The following is a 21,628-nucleotide window of genomic DNA, read 5'->3' as shown; positions in this document are numbered from 1 at the left end:
CCCGCCGTGACTCAGTGTCACCCGACGCCGCCGACAGCTGCGCGGCCCCGACGGGGCGGGGGCGGCTAAAATTAGCGCTGCGGGGCCGCGGCGGGGCAGTGAGGGGCCGGAGCGGTACCGGAGCGGTACCGGAGAGGTACCGGGACCGCGGCCATGAACTTCGCGGTGGGGCTGAAGCCGCTGCTGGCGGAAGCGCGCAGCATGGAGAGCCTGGAGAAGCAGCTCATCTGCCCCATCTGCCTGGAGATGTTCACCAAGCCCGTGGTCATCCTGCCCTGCCAGCACAACCTCTGCCGCAAGTGCGCCAACGACGTCTTCCAGGTGCGGGGCGCTGCGGGGCGCAGGGACCTGGCGCGCCGTGCCCGGGGTTGGGGGCTCCGCGCACGGGAGGGGGGTGATCTCTCTCTCGGAGCGGCTCGCTAACCCCCCCCACTCCCCCTCCCTGCTCTCTCCTTTCCCCCCTGCCTCCCCCCCAGGCCTCCAACCCGCTGTGGCAGTCGCGGGGTTCCGGCGCGGGGCCGTCCGGGGGACGGTTCCGGTGCCCGTCGTGCCGCCACGAGGTGGTGCTGGACCGGCACGGGGTGTACGGGCTGCAGCGGAACCTGCTGGTGGAGAACATCATCGACATCTACAAGCAAGAGTCGGCGCGGTGCGGGGCGGCCCACACGGGACACGCGTGGAGGGAGCCCGTGGGGATGGGGAGGGGGGTGATTGGGGCTAAAGGGGCTCCTGGGGGGCACCGTGGGGTGAGGTAGGGCAGGGGGGTGCCGTGGCTTGTGGGGGTATGGAGAGTTGTGCAGAGGACAGGAGGGGTAATGAGCCTGGGTGGGGGGGTATTAGGGCTAAAGGGGCACTTGTGGGGCTGGGGGTGCAAGTGAGGCGGGGGATGCTATGGGGCAGAGGGGTGCCGTGGGGCCGTGCCGTGGGGCCGTGCCGTGGGGCCGTGCCGTGGGGCCGTGCCGTGGGGCCGTGCCGTGGGGCCGTGCCGTGGGGCCGTGCCGTGGGGCGCAGCGCCCTCTCCGTCCCGTCGCAGCCCCCTGCACGCGAAGGCGGAGCAGCAGCTGATGTGCGAGGAGCACGAGGACGAGCGCATCAACATCTACTGCCTGCGCTGCGAGGCGCCCACCTGCTCGCTCTGCAAGGTGTTCGGCGCCCACAAGGACTGCGAGGTCGCCCCTCTGCCCGCCGTGTACCAACGGCAGAAGGTGGGTGACCCCCAGTGGTGGGGGGTCAAGAGAGCGGGCACGGTGGGAGGGCTTTCCCGGTGCGACCCTCAACGCCGCTCCGCCCCCAGAGCGAACTGAGCGACGGCATCGCCATGCTGGTGGCGGGGAACGACCGCATCCAGGCCATCATCACGCAGATGGAGGAGATCTGCCGCACCATCGAGGTGGGGCTGCCCGATGTGTGCCTTCCCCCCACCCCGACCCCCTCCCCAGGCCCCGCGTGTGGGGTCTGCGTGGTTCGGGACCCCCCTCCCGGTGGGTTGTGCCCACACGGTGGGATGCTCCTGGGAGGGAAATCCCCACTGCGGCCATAAATACGGGTGTCCCCGGGGGCAGCGCCATCTGTGGGGCTGGGCTGGGAGCGTGGCAGCCCCCTGAGCCCCTGGGGGGGGGGGATCCTACAGGAGAACGGCCGCCGGCAGAAGCAGCACGTGGGGCTGCGCTTCGACTCGCTCTGCAGCATCCTGGAGGAGCGCAAGAAGGAGCTGCTGCAGAGCATCGCCCGCGAGCAGGAGGGCAAGGTGCAGCGCGTGCGCGGCCTCATCCGGCAGTACGGGGACCACCTGGAGGCCTCCTCCAAGCTGGTGGAGACGGCCATCCAGGCCATGGAGGAACCCCAGATGGCCGTGTACCTGCAGGTGTCTGGGGGGGCTGTGTGCGGGGCGCTCTGCCCTGCGCCCTGCGGCTTGGTGCGTTGCTCCTGGGATGCTGACGGCACTCTGCTTTCCCCCACAGCACTCCAAGGAGCTCCTGAAGAAGTGAGTGGGGGTAGGGTGGGATGGGATGAGATTGGATGGGATTGGATGGGATTGGATGGGATTGGATGGGATGCGGATGGCACGGGGGGTGGGTGGGCAGGGCTGATGCTGCTTGCTCTACTCCCAGGATCACAGACATGTCCAAGGTGTCGATGAGCAGCCGCCCTGAGCCCGGCTATGAGAGTATGGACCACTTCTCCATCAATGTGGACCATGTGGCTGAGATGCTGCGCACCATCGACTTCCAGCCAGGTGCCAGCGTGGGGTGGGCGCTGCCTCGGGTTGGGGCTGCAGCAGGGATGTCCTCACACTGAGATGTGCCTCTGCCCCACAGAAGCGCTGGGTGAGGACGATGGGGATGGACCCACAGACAGCAGTGAAGGTGCAGGGGATGAGGAGAGCCTGGAGGCACCTGAGGCTGCTGAAGGTGAGAGCGTGCTGTGCCGTGCCGTGCTATGCTGTGCCACAGTCACCATGGTGCTGCTGTGGCTGCAGCGTGGCCATGTATGGTGCGTGGTCTCACCGTGTGTCCCTCTCTCCGTCTGTCCAATGCTTTTTCTCTACAGATGTGGGGCCGAGGCAGAAGCCATTGAGCTCTCCCCATGGTGAGATGCTCTGTGGGGATGAGCTGGGTGTAGGGATGGGATGGGGAGAGGGATGGGGATGGGATAGAGATGGAGTGGCAGGGGATGGGGTGAGGATGGGTGGGGATGGGGTAACAGGGGATGGGGTAGGAATGGGGTGAGGATGGGTGGGGAGGGAGAGAGGGAGTGACGATGGGGATATGATAGGGATGGGATGGGGATGGGGTGGCTGGAGATGGGGTGAAGATGGGTGAGGATGAGGATGGGGAGAGGGGTGGAGGGAGGATGGGGATAGGATAGGGATGGGTATAGGGATTGGGATGAGATGGGATGGGATGGGATGGGGATGAGATGAGATGGGAATAAGATTGGGATGAGATGGGGACTTTGTGCTGGGCACAGCGCTGAGGCCAATGTTTGGTGCAGGTCAGCACTGAGCTGGACTCACGGCACAGCACTGACACCAGCAAACCCTACAGCCCTACAACTGCTACGAAGCCCCCACACAGTGGGGCTGCCTCCAGCCCTCATTAAACTGAGCGAGAGGACGCTGTGAGGTGTGGTGTGTGGGGATGAGTTGGTTGCAGGGTTCCCTTGCACCAGGGCTTTGCACTGTGCCTGCAGCCCCATGTCTGGGGGGAGCACCCACGTCTGCCACCCCCGCAGCTCCGTCTGGCAGCAGCGTCCCCTGGGTGCAGCGAGCAAACAGCGCCGGGCTGAGCATACAGCGCCGCAATTACCGGTGGGTCACAGCCTGTGCCCCCACCCCACCGCTGCACCGCGCTGCGTCAGCCCCCCACGTCAGCCACCCCACGTCACTGCTGATGCTCGGGGATGGGGACTGGGTGTCTCTGTGCCCCACAGCTCCCAGCTGGGTGTGCAGCCCGAGTGCCGGACCCAAAGCCGTTGGGCCTTCAGAAGGGGATGGGGGGCAGCGACGGCTGCGGGGTGGGGATGGGGCACAATCGGGGATGCTCAGCCTGGAACGGGGGGTGTTTGGGGAGGGTCTTACCACGGGCTGCAAATAAGGCAAGGTGGGGACGCAGCGGAGATGGAGGTGGTGCCCCACACGCAGGTCCGCGCTACGGCTTTTCTGCAGCGTTTTATTACAAAATCGGAGCGGAGCCGTCCCGGGGGGCGGTCCGGCAGCCTCGCACCCGTCGGAGCGGTCCCGGCGCGGGGCTCAGCGTCCCACGGCGTCGAGGATGCGGCGGTTGGTGTCGGCGCGGGCGCGCTGGCTCTGGGCGCGGGCGAGCAGCAGGAGGTGCCGCAGGAGATGGAACGTGAGGTCGATGGAGAGCGGCGGGTCGTCCCTCCGCGCCCTCCACGGCTGTGCGGGCAGCGGCGGCCACAGCGCTTCGGACCTCCCTTCCGCCGCGGGGACTCCCGAGCCGGGACCGTCGAGGCCGTCGGGGCGAGCGGGGCGGGGGGCGGCGGGGAACGGGCGGCACAGCAGCAGCAGAACGGTGAGCAGCGCCCGCCGCATCTCGGCTCGTCCGCACCTGCGGGGCGCCGGGTCAGCGCGGGCTCCGCACCCGACGGGGCTTTCCCGAACCCGAACGCTCCCCGTCCCTCACCGCCCCGCACCGCCCCGTCCCGTCCCGCACCGCCCGTACCGCTGCGCTGAGCTCTGGGCGCCGTGCGCTGCGCGGAGCTCCGTCCGTCCCCGCGGGGCTGAGCCGGAGCCGCGCTCGGGGCTTTATATGGGGCCCGGAGTGAGGTTGACGTCAGCGGCGGGGACGCACAGGGCGGGGGCGGGGGGTGCGGGGCTACGGGGGGCGGCGGATCCGGACCGCACCGGGACCGGGAGCGGCCCCTCCGGGACTCGCACCGCTCCGGTACCCGTTCTCCTCCGGGACTCGCACCGCTCCGGTACCCGTTCTTCTCCCGCATCGCTCCGGTACCCGTTCTCCTCCCGCACCCCGCACGGCTCCCGGCGCCCCGTCCGGCCCCGCACCCCAATCCCGCTGCCGCTCTCCGTGGTGCTGAAGTGGCGATGCGGGGCGCTGCGCCGTCGGGGCGAGGCGGCCGTCGGGGCGGCGTTCCCCGTCGGAGATGGGGTGCCGGAACCCCGCACCGACACGACGTCCCCCCAGCCCTTCCCCCCCCCGGTGCACCCCCCATGGCACCGCGCCGGTCCAGCACGCCGCGGCCAAGCGCTGCAGACGGTCCCGAGGAAGCGGCGGTGGCCAACGGCGTGACTCATAGAGACGAGCGCGGTGCCATGCGGCTCGGGGGTACGGCACCGCGGCACCGCGCCCGGCGAGGATGGGAAACGACGGGCCGAGGGCTGAATCCCCGACCCCAAAAGACCCAGGTGACGGGGGGAGGGGGCGATAATTCACACGTTACCAGGGGCAGCGGAGCGGTGCTTTTATTGGGTGCTCCTGAAGGGCCCGACCCAAGTCCGAGTGGAGGTACCGTAGTGCACTGTTACACGTGGGGTGTGAGCCAGCAGTGGGGCTGGGGAAGGACGGAGCATCTCCTGTGCTGGGCAGGGCACAGAGAACGGACAGAGCGGTCCCACAGCCCCAAGGGGTCATCGATGCCACAGCATCCCCGTGATGGACAGCACGGCACTCCAGCCCCACACACACTCCCCGGCTGAGGCTCCAGAGCTGGTGGGTGGGGGCACCTGGAGCACAGCTCCCCCTCACAACCGGTTTGCTTTCCAGGACAGGTAGCAGTTCCAGACAATGGCAACACACTGCACGACAGCCAGCCTGGGAACAGAGGGAAGGATGGGTCAGCAGACACAGCCATGGGCACCGGGAGCCGTGGGGCCACGGGACAGTGCTGCTACCTGTGGGCCAGAGGGACGAAGTAGAAGTTGGCGATCTGCACCGGCGGCCAAATCTGGGCAGAGGGGAGGAGCGATATGAGGGGCTGCGGGCAGCTCTGTGCCACGGGATCAGGGAATCCAACCGAGGATTCCATCCTCAGCACTTACACAGTAGTTGGTGAGCAGAGCGTCCATGTAGTCCTGGGGAAGACAGAGGCCTTGAGCGCAGGGAGCAGCCCTGCAACCACCCCACCCCACACACAGCCCGGCCCAGTTGAGGGCAGAGGAACAGTGCAGGGACAGCTGTGACCCAGCACGCAGCAGGCAGGGACTGCAGTCCCCCCAAGCTGGGCACAGGGCACCCTTCCCCTGTGTGGGGACGTGCCCATATAGGGCCAGGAGTGGCGGCAGCGTGAGGGCAGAAGGCAGCCAGGAGCTCTGTAGCAGGTCTGGGGCACAGCTTCCGTCACCAGCCCTGGTGCAGCCCCCTGGGGTCACAGATGTCAGGGACAAGAGGGGAACGCAGCACGCCACCCATCCCCTTGCCCAGCCTGGCTGTGACTCAGCCAGGATCCGGCCTCCTCCCGGCACTGGCCGGCGGCCCAGAACGGGGAGAGCAAGCGCTGGGGTGATGGATGCGCTGTGACGCTCCCTCTACGTGGGGAGAGGCGGATGTGCCCCAAGTGGGGGTGAAGATGTCCCCAGAACGGAGCCTGGGGCACCCAGCCCACCTGGGGCACCCGGCTCCAGTTACAGCCTGTGGGATGGGGACCTCGCCCACAGCCCTGCTACTCCGTGTGCTGCACCCCGACAGACGGGTGAGCACCCCTTGTCCCCTCGTGCTGCATCCCATGCTGGGTGGGCACCTGCTCCCCGGTGAGTCACCCTCTGGCTGAGCTGACTCAGCGCCTGTGCTGGGTTCCAGCAATCGCGGCTAATGGGAACCATCTCATTAATGGCTCTGAGATGTGGCCAGGAGAGGGGACAGATGACACACGGGGAGCTCGGGGCACCACATCCGGCCCAAGCGGAACCCCAGAGCGTGTCCCACTCCTATACTCATTGCCTCCTGTAAATGGCTGCACCAAAGCACTGACCTGGCTCTGTCCCTGCAGTGGCTGTTCTGTGTCCCACGGCCGTCATCACCCCACCCCAGCAGTGGGGTTGCAGCAGCAGCCGGCTCTGGGCTGGGGACAACAACAGCCACGAGGGCAGGAGGGAACAGGCAGGTCAGGGGCAAACCCAGCACCAGGGCAGTACCACAGGTGTTAGAGCCAAGCGTGTACCCCGGCCCCAACAGCCCCACATCACTCAGGGCAGGCACGCACCTGCTGGATCTTGGCCCAGTTCTGCTCCACCGACAGCCCGTTCAATGCCCCGGTGATGGCGAGGAAGCAGCCAAGGAAACACGGTGCAAAAGCGCCCTGCAAGAGAGCAGCAGCAGTCTAATGGAGGCCCTGCAGTTCCCAGAGCCCCCAGCTGCAGGGACATGGCCTGCAAGTCTGGGAGCAGCTGTGAGCAATAGCAGGAGGGAAGCAGCACCACCCTGCCGCCCCATCCCCACCCCCACGTGGACTGACCTGGTCCAGCACCATCTTCTTTACAGCCACGACTTTTGTGGCCCCTGGGATGAGCCGGTCCAGGATCCTGTACCAGCCGCCCACAACGGGGCCCTGCGAGAGCTGCGTGCTGAGCGCGGTGCCCAGGCTGCGAGGTGCCCACAGGAGCAGCTCAGCACGTGCGCCCCAACATCAGCACTCACCACAAAGCAGAACCCGATGGCCGTCATTTTCAAGGTGCGTTGGCTCTGGTGCCCGCGCAGCCCGCGCTGCTCCACCAGCTGCTGTGCGATCACATCGCCGGCTCCCATCAGTGCCCCTGCAACCGGCATGGAGGTGAGGAGGGCAGCGGGCACAGGGTGGGGGTCCTGCCCCAGCACAGCCCCCAGCCCCACAGGCAGCCGATCCCCAGTTGTGCCGTTCCTCGCTCGGTGCCAGGACCACTCCTGGTTCCTCTTGGCTGTTGGCACAGCTCAGAGCAGTGTTTCCATATCAGTCTGCATGCCCACACCCTCGGCGGGGTGCAGCCCAGCAGGTCTTTGGCAGCCCCCGCCCCGTCCTGCCCTCCCGACCTCTTCGACGCAACTCCCTTGGCTCGGTCCTCCGTGCCCCAGCCCTAAAACACAACCCAGCACTGGAGCTCTCTGCTGTGTCCCTCAGCCCCAAGCTGATCCCCCAGTCCCTACAGGCCCTGCTCGCTGAGCCTGCCGCTCCCACGCATTGCAGCCAAGGGCCCTGGAGTGCACTCAAGCCTAAGTAGGGCACAGTGTAGGCAGCCCCCGTGGGCCTCGCTGGCTGCGGGGCCGCTCACTGCAGGCAGAGGCCACGAGGTCACCATTGCAGGCACGTGCTGCTGCTGCCGGACTCAGGCTCTGCTGGCATCCTGGCCCCCAGCCCGAGCTGCGGGAGGTAAAGTGCTGCCCCGCAGCTTTCACTGCTGCTGGCTGCCCCCGGTGCAAGCAGCTGCCAGGAAACGTCCCCAAGCCTGGCCCCGGCTGCAGCTCTGTGCTGGGCGAACAACGTAGCAGCACATTAGGACTGGAGCTCAGGGTTGGAGCATGGGGGGGCTGCGGTGCTTCAGGCGTTCCCAGGCACAGCCCCTCCTTAGCCAACCGATCCCATTCAGCACCGAGGGCTGCGTGCTCCCAGTCGGCCCACGGGCTGCCCCACGCTGCAGAGGAGTCGCTCCAGCAGGGAGAAGCCATGCTGAGGGAGAAGCCGTGCTGAGGGGGAGGCCAGAGCGAGCCTCGCACCGCAGCGTGTATCCAGCATGAGCCCCCCCCGCTCTGCCTGGCCCCCCTCCAGGACACGGAGGAACACGGTGGCGGCGCTGTGAGCGGCTGCCAGGCACTGAGTCCCATCAAAGGAGATAAAAATAACAACGGGGCGGCGATGCGGCACAGCCCGGCGCTTGGCACCGCCCCCAGCAGCGGCCCGGCAACACGGACGGTGCCGTCACCACGCGGGGAGCGGGGCGGGGATGGGCGACGGTGTCCGGAGGCGCCGCCATCCCCCGCTCCCCTTCCAGGGCGGTACGTGTCAGCGGGCTGGGATCCACCCGGAGGCAGCGCTCGGCTGGGGGCAGCGCCTGTCCCGGACACGGAGGGACCCCGAAGGACACGGAGAGGCCCCCACCCCCCCCCCCCCGGCCCACAGAGCCGCGGTGCGGTGCACAGGGGGGCACGCCGGGCCCTTACCGGCGGTCAGCGCCTGAACGGCCCCGGGCCGCTGCGCCAGGAGCCGCCGCAACGCCGCCATGCCGCCCGCGCGGCCACGTGATACGGCGCAGAATGATGACGCACAAAGCAGCGAGGCACGCGATTGGCTGAAAAGAGGCGACGCCCCGTCGCAGTTTATTGGCGTCAGTAGCGGCCCAGCACTGTAGCCAACAGCGCCATCCGCACGTACATGCCCTGCTCGGCCTGCCGGAAGTACGCGGCGCGCGGGTCCGAGTCCACCTCCACGCTGCGGATGTGACGTCAGTACCGGCAGGATCTCCCCCCCCCCCCCCCCCCAGGGCCCGGACAGGGGCCGTCCCCCCCCTTCACGGCCTCTATTCCCACTGTTGGCCCGGCGGACCCCAGCTCCATGCGCTCCCCTGTCCCCATTCCCCCCCTTCAGACCCCACCTACCCCCATCACCTCACATCTCCCTCCCCAACATCCCTTCCCTGTGCCCCCCCCACCCCAAGGATCCCACCGCCCAATTGCAGCCCCCCCCCAGGCCCCCATTTCCCTCCTCATGCACAGCACCCACCTTTGCATCCCCTTCTCTCCCCCACCAAAGCTTCTGTCTCCCTTCCCTCCATTCCTCCCCCCTCCAGCTGGACTCCATAACCCTCTACCCCCCCCAACCCCCTTAAAATAGTGCTCACCCCGACCCCACCTGATCTCATTGACGCGGGGCATGGGGTGCATCACCACCATCTTTTCCTTGGCCCTCGTCATGATGTGCGGCGTGAGGATGAACTGCCCGAAGCACTGCAGGGCCACAGCCATCAGCAAGGGAAAGGGGACCCTCCCAGCCCTCCATCCCAGCCCCTCCATCCCAGCCCCTCCATCCCAGCCCCCTCCATCCCAGCCCCCTCCATCCCAGCCCCCTCCATCCCAGCCCCCTCCATCCCAGCCCCCTCCATCCCAGCCCCCTCCATCCCGGCCCTCCAGCCCAGACCTCCAGCCCAGCCTGCACTCACAGCCTCGTACTCCTCAGCACTCTGGAAGCGCTCCTTCTGGATGCGGGTCATATAGAGCACGTCGGTGTCGGGCAGCGCCTCCTCAATGCTCCCAAACTCCTCCTGGGACAGCGCCATCAGCAGGGCCATGGGGTGGTCACAGCCCCACAGCCCCAGCCCCGTTCCTCACCTGCGAGATGCCCTTGGAAGCCACGAAGGCAGCGATGTCGGGCGGCATGCCGAGGCCACGGGGCGTGACGTAGCGCAGGTGGACACGGTACTGCGTGAGCAGGCGGGCCAGCGAGTGCACCGTGCGCCCGTGCTTCAGGTCACCCACCATGGTGATCTGCAGGGAGAGCCGTCAGCACGACCCACGGCACGGCACCCACCACCCCGCGGCACAGCGTGCGGCATCTCACCGTCATGCCATTGACGGTGCCCAGCTCCTCACGGATGGTGAAGATGTCCAGCAGTGCCTGCGTCGGGTGCTCGCCCACCCCATCACCAGCATTGATCACAGGCTTGCGGCAGTGCGTGGCGGCCAGCTGGGCACAGAGTGGATCAAGAGTGAAGCCCCCACACATACCCTGGCAGCACCAGGGCACTGCCACGTGGCAGGACACAGCCCCCTCCCGCTCACCTCCACAGCTCCAGGCTGGGGGTGCCGCAGCACCAGCACATCGGCGTAGCAGCACATGGTCTGCACAGAGTCGGCCAGCGACTCGCCCTTCTGCACCGAGGAGGTGGCCTCGCAGAATGACACCACGGAGCCGCCCAGCCGGCACATGGCGGCCGCGAAGGAGCTGCTGGTGCGCGTGCTCGCCTCGTAGAACATGGATGCCATCACTTTGCCCTGCAGGACGTGGTGTCAGGTGTGGGACGAGGCGTGGGGGCTCGCAGCGTTGGCTCCCTACTCACCTTGAGGATGTCCAAACTGCGCTCCTTCTGCACCAGCATGCGCAGGGTGTGTGCCACGTTGAAGAGATGTGACATCTGTGGGGAGAAGTGGCTCAGGACAGGTACCCAGCACTGAGACCCAGCACTGAGACCCCCCCCCCCCCGTCCCCACCTGGGACCCACCTGCTCCTTGGAGAACTGCCGCACAGAAAGGATGTGCTGCCCGACCAGGGGGTGCAGCAGCGGTGAGGTGGGGAAGTGGGGCACACCTTGGGGGGATGCCTGGCGTGGGAAGGGGCCCAACAAGTGGGGGTGGCTGTCCTGAGCGGCCGTCGCATCTGTGACACCAGGAACATACAGTGAACCCATATGGGAAGCACACAGAATTCCCAGCCCCCCGTTACTCACCTGCTTCTGCCATCCTCCTGCCGGCCTTCTCCCGCATGTCCTCAGCTGAGCATGAGAGGGGAATGCAGTGTCAGAGCGCAGCACTCCCGGCACCCTCAGCACCGCAGACGCGACGCTACAGCGATGCTTGCCCCAAAATGAGCTGGATCAAGCCCCCACGCCATGCTCCACATGCACCCCATGGAACCCAATGGGACGCAGCCCTGATCCTGGGAGGCACAGGGCCCCAAGGTGCCGGGCAGGATGGGGCTGAGCAGGAGGGGAGCACCGCTGTGCCCCGTCCCGAACACTCAGCCCCTCGCAGGGGCAGCACAGGGGCCCGGGGCTGGCGCGGCACCTGGGGGGGGCTGCACTTATAGTGCCATAACGCGGGGCTGAGTGAGTCCCCCCCAACATTACCGGTGCCTCGGGCGCCCGGGCGGTGTGCGGCTCCCAGCCTCCGGAACGCTGAACGGGACACAAGGGCAGGGTCAGCGCGGCACCCAGCCCCGACGCAGCTCCCGCACGGCCACATGCACGCTGTCCCCATGCGCCGTGCTGTGCCCCCCCCTCACCTGGCAGACCAGGGTCAGAGGCACGGTGGATGCGGGGTGGGAGGTGGAAGCGGCCCTCGGGCATGGGGCCGGCACGGCGTGGGCTGGAGGCTCGGCTGCGCAGCGTCTCACCCACTGCTGCGTGCCGGGGCCGCTCAGGGGTCTGCAGAGAGAGGATGAGCTGGAGCAGGGCACAGGTTGTGCCCCCGTGGCACCCTGCACCCCATTACCTTCACAATCTCCTTGGTGGGGGCCACGAGCGGTGCCAGCACAGCTCCCATGGGCCACTTCCTCACATCCTGCCCGTAGCCAGGGGGTACCAGGACCTGTGGCCACAGACAGAAGGGATCAGTGCTCAGAGACCCCTAGCTGAGGGGACTTGGTGCCAAGGGACTCCTGGATGTAGGGGAGCAGCACAGAGAGTGGCACTTGGTTCCCACCTGCCCATCGATGTAGGCGACCTCCCCGCGCAGCACCACCCTGCGCACTGTCCCCTTCACATTCCTGCCCTCAAAGGGCGTCCATTGCGCTTTGGAGAACGCAGTGCGCTCAGGGATGACCCATTCTTGCTCCAAATCCACCTGCAGGGAGACTGGTCAGAGTCTGGGGCTGGCTGTGGGGCGGGCAGTGGGGCAGCGACCCACCTCCACGTAGGTGTCCTCCTGTGCCGGCAGCCCAAAGATCTTGCGGGGGTTCTCATAGAGGCGCAGGATGATATCCTCCACCGTCAGCCGCCCCTCAGAGACAGCAGTCAGCAGCAGAGGCAGCATGGTCTCCAGCCCAGGGAAGCCAGGGGGCGGCTTGGGGCCCTGCTTCTCCTCCAGTGTGTGTGGGGCTGCAGGGTGGGAATCATTACCACGTTGCTTGGCCTCACCCATATCCACCCTGTGCCCACAAAGACTCACCATGGTCAGTGGCAAAGCAGTCAATGGTGTCCATGTTCTCCCAGAGAGCCTCGAGGTCCTGGGAGGTGCCCAGTGCTGGGCGCACGGCCCCACAACCCTCCCCGAGGCGCTGCAGGTCATCTTGGCACAGGAAGAGGTGGTGTGGGGCCACCTCGCACGTCACCGGGATCCCCTTCTGCTTGGCTGCCTTGATGAGGAGGATCTGGAGGGGGCACAGTGAGGGGCAGCCCCCGAACATGCCTCACCAGCCATGGGAGGGGGTCCCAGCCCTCTGCTCACCTCCTCCTTGCGTGCCACGTGGCAGATGTGCACGGGACGCTGGTGCAGCTGTGCCACCATCAGGACGGCAGCCACCGTCTGCCCCTCTGCGTGGGCCACGATGGGCAAATGCCGTGGCCACTGCTGGAAGTGCTGCGGGGACACAGAGCGATGGGTGCTGGGGCAAAGCACCAGGCCAAAACCCCCCGCGGCTCCCACCCCCTGCAGCAGCAGCTCACCTCCATCCACAGTGACACGTCATCCATGCGCAGGCTGGTGAAGGTGTCGTTGAGGTACAGCTTCAGCCCTGCTGCTGCCGCTGCCAGCGCACCCAGTGAGCCCGCGTTCTCCGCTGATGCGCCCAGGAACAGGGCGAAGTCACAGCGCGCCCCGGCCTCGGCCAGCTGCGGGGAGGGGGATGCAGTGGGTTCAGCAGGGCAGAGGCTGATGTCCTGCGGGCCTCATGGGGAGGGGACGCGGCCATGCCAGCTCCCCACTCACCTTCTGTGCCAGGGCAAAGGAGGTAGCATCGGTGATGGCGGGGCTGGTGTTGGGCATGGCACACACCATGGTGACACCCCCAGCCAAGGCGGCTGCAGTGCCCGAAGAGAAGTCCTCCTTGTGTGTGGCACCCGGCTCACGTAGGTGCACATGGACATCAATCAGCCCTGGGGAGAGCAAGCATCAGTGTGGGAGCACTGGAGAAGTGGCTGGAGCACGGGGATATGGCAGACACAGAGAGAAGGCAGCAGAGTGTAACATCTCTGACCCCACGGTTACTCCGGGCACAGCCCCAGCCCCACGTCAGCCCCAGCCCCACGTCAGCCCCAGCCCCACGTCAGCCCCAGCCCCACGTCAGCCCCAGCCCCACGTCAGCCCCAGCCCCACGTCAGCCCCAGCCCCACGTCAGCCCCAGCCCCACGTCAGCCCCAGCCCCACGTCAGCCCCAGCCCCACGTCAGCCCCAGCCCCACGTCAGCCCCAGCCCCACGTCAGCCCCAGCCCTCCAACCTGGCAGGCGGATCAGCTTCTGGGATGTCATGCAGTCCACGTGCATCTTGAGTGGCGGGGCTGCCCCAATCTGTCCCAGTGCCTGAGGGCACAGCCATCATCAGGCTGGGCACATCCACCATGGCAAAGCCAGGAGGATGCCTGCCCAGACCCCACCGCATCACGCAGCGGAGCTCTCCGTGCTGCACCCATCCCACCTCCACGAAGAGCTTGGTGCACTTGATGTCAATGATGAGCGGCACGGAGTAGTCGACAGCCAGGCGCCGCGTGCGGTACCCCTTGGTGACAAAGGAGGAGAGCCGGCGGCCCCCAGAGTTGCGCATGGAGAGGTTGATGACCATCTCAAAGTGGTTCTCTGCCAGGTAGTCCAGGATGCTACGCTGTGTCTCACGGGCACCCGCTTCAGTGCTGTCTGCCTCCTCGAAGTGCCAATCCACTGCCATCACCTGCAGCAGTGCCGCCGTCACCACTCCGTGCTGGCACCACAGACCTCCCCACCAAACCCTGAGCCCCCACCTTGATGCCATGCTCAGTGTAGAAGTCAGCAGTGCCAAGACTGGCATACAGATTGTAGCCAAGGCTCTCCAGGGTCCGCACGGTGGGCAGCAGCTCACTCTTGTTCTGCAAGAGCACCGCAGGGGTCAAAGAGCATTTGGGATACCCAACCCAACCCTGGCACACCCCACACCTTATAGCTGCCGATGGTCAGCAGGATGTTCTTCTTGGGGATCTTGAAGCCGGTGCTGAGCATGGCCTTGAGGTACGCCTCGCAGCGGTTCTCCCCGAAGCACGCCACCTCACCTGTGCTCGTCATCTCCACACCCAGCACCACGTCAGCACCCGCCAGGCGTGAGAAGGAGAACTGCGGCACCTGCGGGCACAGTGGGTCAGCGGCCACCCAACACAGTCCACATCCCACTTCTGGCCCCAGCTCACCTTGACGCCGACGATGCCCGTGCCTGTCATCAGCCCTACAGGCTGCACATCCTCACCCATGATCACCTGGCTGGCCAGGGCCACCAGGTCCACCCCCAGGGTCTTGGAGACGAAAGGGAAGGAGCGCGACACACGCACGTTGCACTCGATCACCTTCAGCTGGTCGTCCTGCAGAGAGGGGATGGCGTGAGGCACATCCTGAGGCTGCAGGGTGCTCAGTGCCCCCCAGAGTGGCTCTGCTCTCCCCAGTACCTTGGCGATAAGCTGCAGGTTGAAGGGCCCGGTGACCTGCAGCTCCTGCCCGATGGCATGCACGATGGCCTTGATGCGCTCCAGTGTCTTGGGCGTGATGTCCTGCGGGGGGGTCACCAGCGTAGCATCGCCTGAGTGCACTCCAGCATTCTCCACATGCTCAGAGATGGCAATGGCCACCACCACGCCATCGCAGGCCACCGCATCCACGTCGATCTCCTGTGAGCAGGCACACGGTCACAGCTCCATCCCGCCACAGCTCTGGAGCAGCGCGGGAGCCACGTTCATTCAACCTTGGCCTCCTGAATGAACTTGGAGATGACAACAGGCTGCTCCTTGGACACGGCCACAGCATTGCTGAGAAACTTCTCCAGGTCACTGTCCGAGTAGGCGACGTTCATGGCAGCACCGCTCAGCACGTAGGAGGGCCTCACCACACAGGGGTAACCCACCGTGCAGCAGAAGTGCTTGGCTGACTGCAAAGAGACACGCAGCTCAGCAGGTGGTAGGTGGGGGGCACAGCCCCGGGCAGCCTTGTACCCACCTCCATGTCAGAGAGCTCCTTCCAGAGCGGCTGGCTGATGCCGATGGTGTCCAGCAGACGTGAGAACTTGAAGCGGTTCTCAGCTGAGTCGATGGCCTCAGGGGAGGTGCCCAGGATGCGGCACTGCTGCCGGTGCAGCGCCATGGCGATGTTGTTGGGCAGCTGCCCGCCCATGGACAGGATGACACCCTCGGGGTTCTCCAGCTCATAGATGTCCATCACCACCTGCAGCATGGGGCCGGCTGGGAGGGTGCCACGCAGCCCCTGTCCCTTTGGGGCAGCTTTCAGAGACTCCCTGCCCTGCAGCATGCAGCCCTCACCCACTCACCTCAAATGAGATCTCATCAAAGTAGAGGCGGTCACACATGTCATAGTCCGTGCTCACAGTCTCAGGGTTGTAATTCACCATGATGGTCTTAAAACCCATCTGTAGGGCAGAGCAATGCGGTGAGGCCAGGGACGTCCCCAGCCTCGCTCCTCCCCACATCCCTGCACCCCACCAACCCCAGCCCACCTTGCGCAGCTCCTGGATGCAGCCAACAGCGCACCAGTCAAACTCGACGGAGCTGCCGATGCGGTAAACGCCGGAGCCGATGACCATGACATGGGGCTGGCGGAAGGGCAGGTCGTGCTCGGCACCATTGTAGGTCAGGTAGAGGTAGTTGGTCTGTGCCGGCCACTCGGCCGCCACCGTGTCGATCTGCTTCACCACCGGCAGGATGCCCAGGTCGCGCCGCATCTTCCGCACGGCCAGCTCGGTGCTGCAAAGGGCAGGGTGAGCACCGGCTGTGGGGCAGCAGCAGGGTGGGGGCCGCCCCCCCACCTCACCTGAGCACAGCCAAGGCCACCTGCTTGTCGGAGAAGCCGAGCTGCTTGGCACGGCGCAGCACGGCGGGCGGCATGGCGCTCTGCTCGCCGCGGAATGCCTCCAGCCGCACCGCGTGGTCCGTGATGTTCTTCATCTTGTGCAGGAACCAGCGGTCGATCTTGGTCAGCTCATAGAGGCGCTCGATGGAATATCCAGCACGCAGCGCAGCCGCCAGCACAAAGATGCGCTTGTCTGTCGGCGTTTCCAGCTCCTGGGGAGCCGAGGGGTGAGCGGGGCACAGCCTCCCACAGCTGACCCATGTGCTGTGCCGAGCCCCAGTGCTCACCACGTCCGATGCCGGCTTCACCGTGTGGTCAAAGCCCACGCAGTTCTCATCCACCATCCGCAGCGCCTTCTGGAAGGCCTCCTCAAAGTTCCTGCCGATGGCCATCACCTCCCCTGTGGGAGGCTGTGAGCAGATGGAGCCCCACGGGCTGCCCCACACCACACCGCCCCGCTGCGCTCACCCACGCTCTTCATGGAGCTGCCAATCTTGGTGCTGACACGCAGGAACTTGCTGAGGTCCCAGCGTGGGATCTTCACCACGCAGTAATCCAGGCTGGGCTCAAAGTTGGCAGTGGTGGAGTTGGTGACAGAGTTCCTGCGCAGCACATGGGACAGTGTTGGCACATGGAACCCACAGCACAGCCGAGCTGCACCCTGTACCCCACAGTGACACGGTTACCTGAGGACAGGCAGCGGGATGCCCAGTGCCAGCTTAGCTGCCACGTAGGCCAGCGGGTAGCCTGTGGCCTTGCTGGCTAACGCTGAGCTGCGGGAGAGCCGCGCATTCACCTCGATGATGTAGTACTGCAAGGAGCAATGCGCCATGAGCATGGAAAGGACCCCTCCTCCACCACAGGGGGGCACACAGGGGACACGCTGCACCCACCTGCTCCGACTCGGGGTTCAGGGCAAACTGGATGTTGCATTCGCCCACGATGCCCAGGTGCTGCACCACCTTGATGGCCGTGTGGCGCAGCATGAAGTACTCGGTGTCGTTGAGCGTCTGGCTGGGTGCCACCACGATGGACTCACCCGTGTGGATGCCCAGTGGGTCCAGGTTCTCCATATTGCACACCTGGGGCAGGGGGGCACTGGCTGTCTATCACCTGTGTTCCCCATTCCACTATATGTCAGAATGGCCTCAATGGGGGCTCCCACCTCCTCCCCTGCCCCAGAGACCACCAGGGCTGCCCACACCACCACACCGTGGCACCGTGCCCATAGAAGGCACGCTAGGGTCTTGCTGCCAGCATATGCAGTTGTGCTGGCACAATTTGGAAAGGGCCTAGGGGAGCCTTGCTACCCCCTGGCACCGCTGCCGTACCGTGACGCAGTTGTTGTAGGCATCGCGCACCACCTCGTACTCAATCTCCTTCCAGCCCTTCAGCGACTTGTCCACCAGCACCTGGGAGGTGTGGGTGAAGGCCTGGCTCACCAGGGCCGCCAGCTCCTCCCGGCTGGAGGCAAAGCCGGAGCCCAGGCCCCCCAGGGCATATGCCGAGCGCACCAGCACCGGGTACCCCAACCGCTCCGCCGCCGCCTGCGCCTGCAGAGAGCACAGAGTGAGCATAGGGTTGGCACCCCCTGGGGACAGCCCACATCCTGCCACACGCCACACTGCAGCCCCAGACCTGCTCCAGGGAAGCAGCGGCCTCGCTGGGCGCCACGTGCTCGCCGATCTCCTCCATCTTCTCCACAAAGACCTTGCGGTCCTCCGTCATCTCGATGGAAGCCACGGGGGTGCCCAGCACACGCACGTGGTAGCGCTGCAGCACGCCGCTCTTGGTCAGCTCCACACCACAGTTGAGGGCTGTCTGCCCCCCGAAGGTCAGCAGCACGCCGTCGGGGCGCTCGTTGCGGATCACCTACAGGATGGGGGCCGGGGCAGTGAGGTGCAGACCCACAGCGGCCCCCGCCATCCCCATAGCGGCCCCCAGTATCCCCACAGCACTCACCTGGGTGACGTACTCAGGGGTGATGGGCAGGAAGTACACCTTGTCTGCCAGCCCCTTGGAGGTCTGCACCGTGGCGATGTTGGGGTTGATGAGCACCGTTTGAATGTTCTCCTCTTTCAGCGCTTTGATGGCCTGGAGGTCAGGGGGGCAGTGACATCAGCTCTGTGTAGAGGACCCTGTTTGCCAACTCTCTGAGGGACGCTCACCTGTGACCCTGAATAGTCAAACTCGCCCGCCTGTCCTATGGAGAGCCCTCCGGAGCCCAGGATCAGCACCTTGCGGGGTCGTGATGCCTCCAGCCCCGCTGCCGGCACCTCATTGTACGCCAGGAGATCCCTCAGGCGCTGCCGCACTGCAGGGATGGGATGGAACGAGGCAGGAACGGGACGGAACGAGGCAGGGTAGGGGTGCTGTAAGCCCTGTGTACAGCTCCGCACAGCACCCAGCACAACAGTGCAAACACAGCACGGTGCCCCAGCACCAAATACAGTCCTACAGCCACTTGTGTACAAGCCCTGAGCACCAACCACAGCCCAGACCCTGCGCACCAACACCAGCCCTGAGCAATCTCCAACTTGGCCCCAAGCATCTCCCACTGCCCCAGGACCTTGAGTACAGAATCCCACACACAGCCACAGCCCCAAGCCTTGACCTCAAGCACAGCACCCCGCACACAGCCCCGACCCCAACCCTGAGGGGCTCATATCTCCCCCAGCCCCACACCCACCTGTTTTGCCATTGTTCCCTCTCTGCAGATCGCGTGCTGCCTCCACAAAGACATCAAAGAGCCCCTCCAGGTCCGTGGGGCCAGCGCGGTGCTCGGGGTGGAACTGCACACTGCGGGGGCATCAGGTGAGACACAGCCCCACGCCCCCAGCCCCACACCAAAGTGATCCCTTGCCCACCTGAAGAAGGGTTTGTGCTCGTGCACCAGCCCCTCATTGGAGCCGTCGTTGGCGTTGGTGAAGAGCGGTGCCCAGCCGGGGGGCAGACTGGCTGCCTCCACTGCAAAGCCGTGGTTCTGTGCCGTGATGAAGCAGCGCTGCGTGTCCTCGTGCACACACGGCTGGTTGTGCCCACGGTTGCCATACCTGAGGGGAATGGGGGTGAGCACAGAACGTCACTTACCCAACCGAATATCAGGAGCCCCCCGGAGCTGGAACCCTGCTCACTTCATCTTGTAGGTGCGGGCACCCAGGGCCAGAGCCAGCAGCTGGTGGCCCAGGCACACCCCGAAGATGGGCTTGGGATGGTCAGCAGCCAGCACGGCGCGAAGGTTGGCCACTGTCTGCTGGCACAGCCGTGGGTCCCCGGGGCCATTGCTGAGGAAGAGCCCATCGAAGTCTGCGCACAGACAGCAGTGTTAGGCTGCGGACCTCCATGGCTCCCCCCACTTTAGGGAGTCACAGTGGGGACCCACAGCCCCACAAGCTCCCAAATGGGTTTGCACAGGGGTTGCTGACCCCACCACTCACAGCACATCACGGTGTCCCACATCAGGGTACAGTGAGCACCCCACCACACACCTCCCTTATAAACCCCAGCAAGAATAACACTGCAATGCCCCAAACCCCCACAATGGGGCAGGATGAGGCTCCCCAAGGACCTCAGACCCATAGCACGAGGCTCCCCCAAGGCCCCCCACACTCATCCTACCCCACGTCCCCTCTCCAACCCCAGAGCCCCCCTACCAGCGGGGTCCAGCGGATGATCCCACGGCACCACGGTGACGACCGCCCCCCGCTCACAGAGGCACCGCACCTGGTTGTGCTTCAGGCCACAGTCCACAGCAGTGATGCGCAGGGATCCACCGGGGTTAAAGACACGCGGCTCCTGCAGACAGGGTGAGTGGGGGTCCGGCCCATCGCCACCCCATAGCCTGGGACCAGCTGCCTCTTACCTTCAGGGACACCTCCTGCACCAGGTGCCGCTCGTTTGGGTCCTGGAAGGGGATGTTCACCTCCGGGGCCTCATCCGGCAGCAGCCTGCCCAGCAGCGTGCCCTGCTCACGGATCTTCTTGGTGAGGGCTCTGGTGTCCACCCCTATGGATGTACGGTGACACGGGGCCCCACAGCACCTTCACCAACCCCCCCTGCAGGGCACAGCCTCACAGATCCCAATGTAAGTAAGTTTAGCTCTGCACCAAACCCACCACTCCCAGGTGCCCCCGGCCCTGACCCCCCCCATCCCCACCTTCCAGCCCGGGCACGTTGTGCTCCTTGAGCCATTGGTCGAGGGATTGAGCAGCGCTCCAGTGGCTGGGGGTCTCCGAGCACTCGCCCACCACCAGCGCGGCCACGTGGATCTTGTTGGACTCAAACCACTGCGGGGAGACGGGGCGAGAACGTGGCCGAAAGCGCAGCAACACCCCCCGGAGCCGCGGGCAGGGCCGGGGGAGCGGCCAACCGGGGACCCCCAGAGCACAACGGCGGCACCGCCGGGTGTCCCCGCGCATCCCCCATCCCCGCACCGTCTCCGGACGCCGAATGGAGCCCGTTCAGCCCCACGGCCCCGGCAGCCCCACAGAGCGGCGGCCCCGCCCCCATCCGCGGCCCCACAGCGGGGCGGCCCCACCCGAGAGCCGCGGAGGGGGGCGGGGGAGGAGGACTCTGCCCCGGGGGTCGGGGTGGGAGGGGGCGAGGGGCGCCGCGCTCACCGTGCCGAGCTCGAAGGGGCCCCGCCGCTCCCGGGGGACTCCGTAGTTGCCCACGAGCGGGTAGGTGAGCACCAGGATCTGCGCCGCGTACGACGGGTCGGTGAGCGCCTCGGGGTACCCGACGACGCCCGTCTGGAACACTGCGGGGACACGGACGGAGAGCGGCGGATCCGCGCGCGTCCCCGCGCATCCCCGCAGCCCGCCCTCACCCGGCCCCGCCGCACTCACCCACTTCCCCGCTGGCGGCCGTGCCCGTAGCGCCGAAGGCTCGACCGCGCAGCACGGAACCGTCCTGCAGCACCAGGCGGCCCATGGCGGAGCCACGTGCGGGAACGTGCGGGAGGCGGCGGAAAAGAGCGGGGAGTGCGGGAGGGGCGGGGAGCGGGGATGCGCGAGGGAGCGGGGCCAGGAACGAAGGGGGCGGGGCGAGGGCAGAGAGTGACCAATCAGCGCGAGGCTGGGAGGGAAAAGAGCGCGGGCTGCAGCGAGTAGCGATACGGGACGGGGAGCGGGGAGAGAACGGGGATAGGGAGATAAGGGGGAAATCAGTCTAATGTTGGACCCGGAAACCAGGGGAGAGCGCGAACGCAGTCCCCCACTACCACAAATGATGCAGTCGAGTTTCCCGCATTTGGGGAAATCGCAGGGGTCAGCACACCCGGAGTGCAGGGGATGAGCCTCGCCCTGGGAAAACCACCTGCCTGATCATGGTGTCTCCCCTGCCAGGTAAGTATGCTTTGCTCTCAACCCGAACCGCTACACACGCCCCGACACCGGCCCACAACACGCGCCGACCCGCCTCTACAACGTCGGACCTGC

The 21,628-nt window shown here is 66.3% G+C and overlaps 4 protein-coding genes and 1 non-coding gene across 6 annotated transcripts; 1 reads left to right on the top strand and 4 right to left on the bottom strand.

Moving 5' to 3' along the window:
- Window positions 1-153: 153 nt before the first annotated feature.
- TRIM54 (tripartite motif containing 54) lies at window positions 154-3,115 on the top strand. The gene is made up of 10 exons (XM_072331877.1): window positions 154-321; window positions 477-649; window positions 1,034-1,205; window positions 1,295-1,390; window positions 1,631-1,864; window positions 1,962-1,984; window positions 2,112-2,236; window positions 2,319-2,411; window positions 2,551-2,589; window positions 2,995-3,115. Exons 1-10 carry the CDS (start codon window positions 154-156, stop codon window positions 3,003-3,005), a joined length of 1,134 nt encoding a protein of 377 aa, XP_072187978.1. The 3' UTR covers window positions 3,006-3,115.
- A 560-nt stretch (window positions 3,116-3,675) lies between these two features.
- Window positions 3,676-4,234, bottom strand: UCN (urocortin). Its single transcript, XM_072333590.1, has 2 exons — window positions 4,185-4,234; window positions 3,676-4,070 (listed from the first exon to the last, which is right to left on the bottom strand). Exon 2 carries the CDS (start codon window positions 4,052-4,054, stop codon window positions 3,752-3,754), a length of 303 nt encoding a protein of 100 aa, XP_072189691.1. The 5' UTR covers window positions 4,055-4,070; window positions 4,185-4,234; the 3' UTR covers window positions 3,676-3,751.
- Window positions 4,235-4,924: 690 nt separating this feature from the next.
- MPV17 (mitochondrial inner membrane protein MPV17) lies at window positions 4,925-8,692 on the bottom strand. The gene is made up of 7 exons (XM_072331880.1): window positions 8,607-8,692; window positions 7,113-7,228; window positions 6,931-7,023; window positions 6,679-6,774; window positions 5,519-5,551; window positions 5,372-5,424; window positions 4,925-5,291 (listed from the first exon to the last, which is right to left on the bottom strand). Exons 1-7 carry the CDS (start codon window positions 8,665-8,667, stop codon window positions 5,222-5,224), a joined length of 522 nt encoding a protein of 173 aa, XP_072187981.1. The 5' UTR covers window positions 8,668-8,692; the 3' UTR covers window positions 4,925-5,221.
- Window positions 8,693-8,718: 26 nt separating this feature from the next.
- On the bottom strand, window positions 8,719-21,318 carry CAD (carbamoyl-phosphate synthetase 2, aspartate transcarbamylase, and dihydroorotase). 2 transcript variants are annotated; one of them, XM_072331869.1, is made up of 45 exons: window positions 21,038-21,318; window positions 20,810-20,949; window positions 20,347-20,476; window positions 20,053-20,195; window positions 19,844-19,985; window positions 19,325-19,496; window positions 19,058-19,243; window positions 18,880-18,989; window positions 18,359-18,504; window positions 18,153-18,284; window positions 17,829-18,062; window positions 17,522-17,743; window positions 17,084-17,272; window positions 16,877-17,001; window positions 16,659-16,792; window positions 16,478-16,590; window positions 16,152-16,402; window positions 15,838-16,084; window positions 15,652-15,750; window positions 15,324-15,548; window positions 15,073-15,255; window positions 14,780-14,998; window positions 14,528-14,695; window positions 14,280-14,462; window positions 14,108-14,212; window positions 13,789-14,037; window positions 13,592-13,673; window positions 13,083-13,249; window positions 12,821-12,985; window positions 12,603-12,734; window positions 12,324-12,525; window positions 12,063-12,253; window positions 11,859-11,999; window positions 11,649-11,744; window positions 11,440-11,581; window positions 11,285-11,332; window positions 10,886-10,930; window positions 10,661-10,815; window positions 10,499-10,573; window positions 10,221-10,433; window positions 10,000-10,125; window positions 9,771-9,926; window positions 9,602-9,703; window positions 9,295-9,389; window positions 8,719-8,874 (listed from the first exon to the last, which is right to left on the bottom strand). In XM_072331869.1, exons 1-45 carry the CDS (start codon window positions 21,120-21,122, stop codon window positions 8,772-8,774), a joined length of 6,768 nt encoding a protein of 2,255 aa, XP_072187970.1. In that variant the 5' UTR covers window positions 21,123-21,318; the 3' UTR covers window positions 8,719-8,771. The 2 variants fall into 2 exon arrangements, with proteins under 2 accessions (XP_072187970.1, XP_072187971.1); XM_072331870.1 differs by lacking the exon at window positions 11,285-11,332.
- A 61-nt stretch (window positions 21,319-21,379) lies between these two features.
- On the bottom strand, window positions 21,380-21,543 carry LOC140250840 (U1 spliceosomal RNA). Its single transcript, XR_011903297.1, has one exon. It is a non-coding gene; the product is annotated as a U1 spliceosomal RNA (small nuclear RNA).
- Between the last annotated feature and the right edge of the window lie 85 nt (window positions 21,544-21,628).

This window comes from Excalfactoria chinensis, chromosome 3 (genome assembly GCF_039878825.1).
Source record: "Excalfactoria chinensis isolate bCotChi1 chromosome 3, bCotChi1.hap2, whole genome shotgun sequence".
NCBI classification, from domain to species: domain Eukaryota; kingdom Metazoa; phylum Chordata; class Aves; order Galliformes; family Phasianidae; genus Excalfactoria; species Excalfactoria chinensis.
Note: the sequence above shows the minus strand (reverse complement) of the source record. Positions and strands in the feature narration are given on the sequence as shown.